Source organism: Sardina pilchardus, chromosome 16 (assembly GCF_963854185.1).
Source record: "Sardina pilchardus chromosome 16, fSarPil1.1, whole genome shotgun sequence".
Lineage (NCBI taxonomy): Eukaryota > Metazoa > Chordata > Actinopteri > Clupeiformes > Clupeidae > Sardina > Sardina pilchardus.
Window position 1 is genome coordinate 751,192 of NC_085009.1, and position 7,500 is coordinate 758,691.

A 7,500-nucleotide genomic window follows, 5' to 3' on the forward strand; every position below is an offset into this window, starting at 1 on the left:
GAGTGCAATGCTAAAGAGCTAAAGAGCTAAAGAGCTAAAGAGCCAGGCTCATTGGTATGGCAGTCAAGAGCACATTCTCCATCACGGGGACAGCATTATGTGTGTGTGTGTGTGTGTGTGTGTGTGTGTGTGTGTGTGTGTGTGTGCAGGTCTGTGTGCAAGATGGAGGAGTGACTGTGCGTAGCCCTCTGTCTCAAAAGGGAGAAAGCAAGGTGCACTTGTGTGTGTAATCTTCTGCATAGGTCAGAGAGGGAACAGGAGGGAGGGAGTCAGGGTGAGTGTGAGTGTGAGTGTGTGTGTGTGTGTGTGTGTGTGTGTGTGTGTGTGTGTGTGTGTGTGTGTGTGTGTGTGTGTGTGTGTGTGTGTGAGACTCTGTGTGTGTGTGTGACTCTGTGTGTGTGTGTGTTACAGGGAACTGTATTAGCCCTCGGGTTGCGTAAGCGAGGTTTCCGATTGGCCAATGGAAAAAATGGCTCTGTATTTTGGGCTCGTTCAGAATGCTGCATCATGGGATAGCAGGGCTGTGTGTGTGTGTGTGTGTGTGTGTGTGTGTGTGTGTGCGCGCGCGCTTATGCATGCGTGCATGCTTATGCGTACATGTGCATTTGTATAGCACAGTATGGCAAAGTAGCTTTGCTGTGTTTTAGAGAGTCTGTTAGACAGAAAGAGAGAGAGAGAAATAGTGTGAGTGTGTGTGTGTTGAAGGTGGGGGTTGTCTCCCCTTAACCATCTCTCATTACAGTCACCCCAGATCAGGTACATGTGTGTGTGTGTGTGTGTGTGTGTGTGTGTGTGTGTGTGTGTGTGTGTGTGTGTGTGTGTGTGTGTCTGCCTGGAGGGTCATGGAAAGAACCATGTGTATTTTATCCTTAACTAGATACTCGGCTCCCAGGAGTGTGTGTGTGTGTGTGTGTGTGTGTGTGTGTGTGTGTGTGTGTGTGTGGCTAGGCTGTCACTTCCTAACGAGCATTCCACACACACTGGGGTGCTGACGGAAGGAGGGCAGGAAGGTTCCACCTCTCGAATTAGAACTCCTCACCTTCACAAGCCATTCATCTGACATCATCATCAAAAGATTGCCAGGCTGAGATCTCTTTAACAGGTTTCAGACTTAACTTCAAGCTACAGTACTGCACTCTCTCTCTCTCTCTCTCTCTCTCTCTCTCTCTCTCTACACACACACACACACACACACACACACACACACACACACACACACACACACACACACACACAAACAGAGCAAGAGAGAGGGGGGGCTGCTTCTGAAGTGCTGGGGGCAGTATTTTGCAATGAGTGAATAGTGTGAATTAATGCATTTATATATGTGTGTGTGTGTGTGTGTTCAGGCTGGTAAGGAGTGTTTTCCTTGTGAGGAGGGCTGTTCCAAACCCCGCCCTTCTGGGTGTCCCCACCCTTGTCCCCGCCCCTGTCACCGTGGTGATTGTCCATCTTGTCGCCAGATGACACGCCTCCGCTGCCACTGCAAGATCAGCAGCCTGTACATCGAGTGTGTGTGAGTAATACACACACACGTGTCATACTTATAACACACATCATGCACATACACAGTTGCACATAGGTCATGCATATATTCATATACATACATATACATTTCTCAAAGCCCCAATCTTGTACATTCATTGATACTGCAAATGCACACAGTTGATTTCATTGTAACTGTGAGCTACTATGTAATTAACTGTGAACTACTTCTACACAGATTATCATGTTCATGCTACATAACTTTTTAGTCCTTTGAAAATGAGTGAAAAATGTATCCTTAAATACTTTCATGCTCATTATTTCGCATCAAATATTGACACAACATGAATAGAACGTTGTTTTTTTTTTAATGTTTTTAATCCTCGTCATTTAGTCATACTCAGAACATTTTTGTCTTCCATCTTAATAAGTTCCGGCTGGTTATGTATGGCACTTTTCAAACTATGACTTCTCAGATATTGGGCCCTATTTTGACAAACTGAAGCGAGTCATGGCTTACAGTAAGTGCGTTTAGCAAGATCCTTGATTACTGACAGAGGAATGAGCCATGGTGTGGGCTGTGCTCCTCTTCAACCCTCTCTGCATTTAGGGTGTGTCCAGTCTACTTGTGCTGGTTTGGCGGTGGAATAAGTGATCAGGCGCCAGACACATAGTTCAAAAGGGTTGTTCTTACATTCCCTAATTAACCGTGGGTGTGTTTTGGGCATAACATCTATTAAACCAACGAGACTGCCATCTGCCATGCCCTTTAAGAGCTCGGAACATTTTGTGGCATGTTGTTCTTATGTGACAAACACACGACTTTGCTAAAACAGGTGTGTTTGTGAGTATACACGTGTTTGTACTCACCTAGTCTTACGCTCAAATGACTGATCCAAAACTCTAAGGACGTTCATCTGGTTTGACACATACTCTTTAACAGTGATTGCCCGTGTTGTTGAGCTCCGTTGACCACAGCCCAAACCGTGGCTCATTGCTCTGTCTGTGCGTGTCTGTGCTATTTGCAGGAAGTTAACTTCAACAGATGATGAGGGTAAACAACAGCTGGGATCCTGCAAGAATCAGTGTCCCAAACAGGTGTGTATGCATCACAGGTCTGCCACAGGTGCAGAGTTCACACCTCAAGATGCCCAAATCATTGCTGAGTCTGACTGTATGGCAAACATGGTTTCCTAAATGTAGAGGCAATGCACATAATACCAAATAATCAACTAGATCATTGCCTGAGAGAGCGAGAGATGTGATCTCTCTCTCTCTCACACACACACACACACACTCTCTCTGTCTCTGTCTCTCTCTCACACACTGTCTCTGTCTCTCTCTCTCTCTGCTGTTTCTCTGCAAGTGTATGTTTTTTCACATGTGTTTCTGTTTCATGAGGCTTTGTTTGTCAGCGTTCGGAGGAAAGCATGTGTTTCTGTGTGTACAAGAAAAACTTGTGAGTGCATGCGTGTGTGTAGTAGGTGTGTGCGTGCGTGCGTGCGTGCGTGCGTGCGTGCGTGCGTGCGTGCGTGCGTGTGTGTGTATCCATGTATGTGTCTGTGTGCCTGTGCCATCATGGATCATTGAGCTGGCCCAGTATTTGCCCTCATGTGGAGATTGGCATCACCTGGGAACAGTTTGCGTTGGACAAACAACTGCTCTCCCTTTCCACTCCCCCTCCTCCCGCCTCCTTTTGTCTTTCTCATTTTCTTCTCTGTTTTCCCTTTTCTAGTTCCCCTCTCTCTCCTATGTCCACTCCAATCAGTCAGTGCAACCACACATTGCCTTCACCCATCAAACACGAGCAATCAACATGTAGCCAGACAAACCATTACAGACCACAGCAGCACTCAAGAACAAAATAGTCAAAGTTCCTGGAGAGAGAAAGACACATGTCTGTAACCACACACACACACACACACACACACACACACACACACACACACACACACACACACACACACACACACACACACACACACACACAGTCTTACACACTCACAAGGAAGGAAAGATGTGTTTACTGTACAGAGAGCAGGGGGACAATTAGTTGGTTTACACTGAAATGTGTGCTTGAAATGAGAATGTACTCAGAGGCTCTAAGAGGTATATGTGTATACAGTATGTGTTGCCATTTGATATGATTGGGATCCATTAACATCTTCTATATGAACCAGCACAATGCCTGCATGTGTGTATGGCTATTGAGCTAGTGTGTGTGTCTATGTAATTGTGCTGTTTGGTCTGCTTGTGCTTGTGCCCGTAGCTTGGCTGTGGGCATCGCTGTAAAGAGCTGTGTCACCCTGGAGACTGTGTAGAGTCCTGTACTCAGAGAGTCAAGGTGAAGTGCCCCTGCAAGAGGATCAAGAAGGTACACACACACACACACACACACACACACACACACACACACACACACACACACACACACACACACACACACACACACACACACACACACACACACAAAAAGGTGAAAACACACAGCGACACATTTTACCATCCACAAGTATGAAAACATAGATCCATAATCACACACACTTGTATGCACATCTGCATATGTGTCCAGTCCACTCTGGCATTGACATCCAACACAGTCCTCGTGCAGAGGAGCCCATGCAAATGCCCAGTGCGGAGTTTGCTTTTGTTCTAACTTCCAAATTCTGTTTGTCAGGAGTTCTCCTGCTCCCAAGCACAGCAGCCTGACCTAGTGGTGTGTGACGATGTGTGCAAGACCATCTTGAAGAAAACTACCGAGGTTTGTATAGCTATGTGTGTGTGTGCGTGTGTGTGTGTGTGTGTCTGTGTCTCTGTTTGTCTGTCTGTCTCTGTATATTTGTATTGGTGTATTTTTGTGTCTGGGAGGTGGTAATTGATGCAGTATGGTTTGAAATAGCTCTATGGATAGCCCATTGGTTTTGCAGGATACATTTTAATGTTTGTATCTTAATGTTTCTCACTCAAACCTTCACCATAATTTAAAGGGGTCAAATGCAGAAAGCCAGTACCAGTAGAGATTCAGATACGGTCTCCCTGATGTTTAGATAGCATAGGTGTGTGTGTGTGTGTGTGTGTGTGTGTGTGTGTGTGTGTGTGTGTGTGTGTGTGTGTGTGTGTGTGTGTGTGTGTGTGTGTGTGTGTGTGTGTGTGTGTGTGTGTGTGTGTGTGTGTGTGTACCCTCGCTCATGTTTGTGTGTTTCTCTCTGATGTCTGTCTATGTTTCAGATGAAAGAAGCTGAGGAGCAAGCTGCTTTAGAAGAGGAGAGGAAAAAGCAGCAGGTGTGTTTGTGTGTGTGTGTGTGTGTGTGGGTGGGTGGGTGGGTGTACATTTGTTGAATAACCATAAAGTTGTGTGTGTGTGACAGCAAATCTCTGCATGTGACTTGTTAGTTACCGATAATGGATGTTCAGCTGTGTGAGTCTCCGCAAATGAGACTACTCAGGGTGCCTCTGTGTGTTTCAGATAGAGATAGAGCACGACTTTTTTAAGACCACCATACATCAACTGTCCAGTAATGATGATTTGTTCATGGTGTGTGTGTGTGTGTGTGTGTGTGTGTGTGTAGGCTGAGCTGGAAGCCTTTGAAAAGCGCCAGAAAGGGCGGAAAAAGAAGAACCGTCGGAACACGGAGGCGGAGCCAGAAGAGGGAGTGTGGCTTCGATACAGGAAGTACCTCCTGGTGCCCGTGTGTGGCATCCTATTGGCTGTGGCAGCCTTCTACTTAGTGCAGGTCCACTAGAAGAGCACCAACCAAACAAACATCAAAAGAAAGAGATCACTGCTACTGGTCTTAATAGTCCTTTTGTTCCCCATCTGAGGGACTCTGATTGTCCTCACTGTAGCAGTCATCATTCAGTGGTATTTTATACTGAGGTGTACAGGTAGATGCACATGTTTTGTTATGGCATGGTACACCCCCACACACTCAAGAGTAAAGACAGTTGAGGATGTTCTCTGATTTGTAAACACTCACCTGTCAAATGCAGCAGAACACTTACTGTAAGATATGAATTGCAAATCGAATGGCCCCTTAAGGACTTGGATGTTTAATCTAATTTGTGTTGAATCTACTGCTAGTACTATTTGTTTCTTCTCATTTACCTTTTGACCTGAGTTGGAAAAACTGAGTTGTAGAATAGAATCCTATATGAAAATATGATGGCCATAATAAAATGTCAAAAAGGTACCTTGTTCTAGTATTGTTTCTGGTTCATCTTTGGAATATGTGTTGGAGGATCAACCTACTAGTCTAATTCCTAGAGATTTGCGTAGAGTTTTGACATTTTCTCACAGAATTCAGTAGTTCTCGATGAAAACTGCCATTGGTCAAGATGAAACCTTATTTCGGGTTTCAATTTTCATTTAGTTTTGTAGTCATGGATATGAAACCAAAGTGTGTACATTGCATGTAATGTCCTCCTGAAGCACACGTATTTGACAACAGAAACCATACCTTTAATATGTAAGTTACAATATGGAGGTAACATCACAAGTACCAGAAGCAACCTCAGTGAACCCAACCCTCTACAGCCAAACATGTCACCTGCATACCGATGCTGAAGCTGAACGGTCAAATGAACCTAAGCTGTTGCAACCAAAGGGGTGGTGGTGGCGGCGCACTCTCAGGGGGTTGGGTTTGCAAATGGAGTGGGCAAGAAAATGATGGGATAGGTGAGGGAAGCCCCCTCCTGCCCCCTCCCCTAATTCTTCATTTTGCTCCGCGCGCTCCGCTTTCCTGTCTCACTGACGAATGCGATACGTGGAGACCGGGTGATCCGGCGCGGGATTCACCGGTGACGGAGCGCTGGTGTCATGTTTTCCACGGAGAACTTCCACGCGCAGAGCCATGGAGACCCGCGTCAGCAACCTGTGGTAAGGAGCGCTGAGGGACTTATGAGCATTCCTTCTGACCAATCCAGCGCAGTTATGTGATGGGGAATTGTCCTGTGTGCTTTGGGTCACCAGGGAGTTCTGGTCAGTCCTACCTTTTTAAATTATTATTTTATATATATCTATTTGTATTTCAGCAACTTTGCAACTTTGCAGTTTCAGTACTTAAAAATAGCGTAAATAATCTAACTTAATACCATATGGAATGCATACATTTTCCTCAAAAATTCGTGATTCATTTGGGGATATCGGACGCAGGGGAGAGGTGCAACTACTGGAAAGAGAACAATAAAGTAGCATCCTTCGAACTTTTCAACACACATTCCAAAAACATTCCTTCTGCTTCATGGCACAGTTGTCGTTGTAGAGTTACGGTTATTATTTGTATTGGGGTAAAGCTAAGCTTTCAGGCAGACGCTCAAGGCCACTGCCGTTCGACTTGGTCCGGCAGACTCGCAAGTGCGCGAATAAGTCGCGCGTGCACATGCTCTAGCCTTCTCATGTTTGATTTAGAATCGGCAGATGGGAGCGGGAGCCCACCTCACCCCCCCTGTCAACTCAGGTCCTGATCAACCCATTCGCGCACCCGTCTTGCCCTAACGCACATGCAGGCACGATTCTTGTTGCGCCTGTCCCGGTGGAACGTAGGGTCCTCGATCCCGGGTGGCTCTATAAATAAAGTTCTTCCTTGCGAGCTGAGATTTCAGATGGCCCTCGTGTTGTCCCGCGAGCCCCCCAGTCGCAGGCATGGAAAGTCTGAAGCGAAAAATACCTGAGTAAAAATAACCGTGCAAGCGAGAGGGGGTCTTTTTTGACTGGTTGGCTATTCCGCGAGGTCCTACTGCCGTTATCTCTGCGCGGTCTCTGTCACCAATTTGCTAGGCGCCGCAGCTGTGAGAGGATCTCGCCGTTACGAGCCACTGGGTAAAAATACGATTTGGATAGAAGAATCCCTGCCTGTTCCAAATGGATTAGGTTGACGAACCGTCTCTAAACGACCCTTCGCCGTTGGCGTGAGCACGGTGGCGCTAGGACCCTTTAGCTTTATGAACGTCGGAGTGACAGCTTTCGGAAACCTGACTGTAAAAAAAACTCTGGCGAGCAAACCGGAGGCGGCTCAC

General features: G+C 46.2%; 2 protein-coding genes across 2 annotated transcripts in view; both read left to right on the plus strand.

Moving 5' to 3' along the window:
- Positions 1–5,673, plus strand: part of nfxl1 (nuclear transcription factor, X-box binding-like 1) — a 26,347-nt gene extending 20,674 nt beyond the window's left edge. The window contains exons 18-23 of the mRNA XM_062516686.1: positions 1,350–1,516; positions 2,514–2,583; positions 3,755–3,859; positions 4,163–4,246; positions 4,714–4,767; positions 5,055–5,673. Coding sequence (XP_062372670.1) covers positions 1,350–1,516; positions 2,514–2,583; positions 3,755–3,859; positions 4,163–4,246; positions 4,714–4,767; positions 5,055–5,228 — 654 coding nt within the window. The 3' untranslated portion in view covers positions 5,229–5,673. The remainder of the gene's footprint in view (positions 1–1,349; positions 1,517–2,513; positions 2,584–3,754; positions 3,860–4,162; positions 4,247–4,713; positions 4,768–5,054) is intronic.
- A 576-nt stretch (positions 5,674–6,249) lies between these two features.
- Positions 6,250–7,500, plus strand: part of corin (corin, serine peptidase) — a 29,705-nt gene continuing 28,454 nt past the window's right edge. The window contains exon 1 of the mRNA XM_062517012.1: positions 6,250–6,361. Within this exon, the coding sequence (XP_062372996.1) occupies positions 6,302–6,361 (60 nt within the window). The 5' untranslated portion in view covers positions 6,250–6,301. The remainder of the gene's footprint in view (positions 6,362–7,500) is intronic.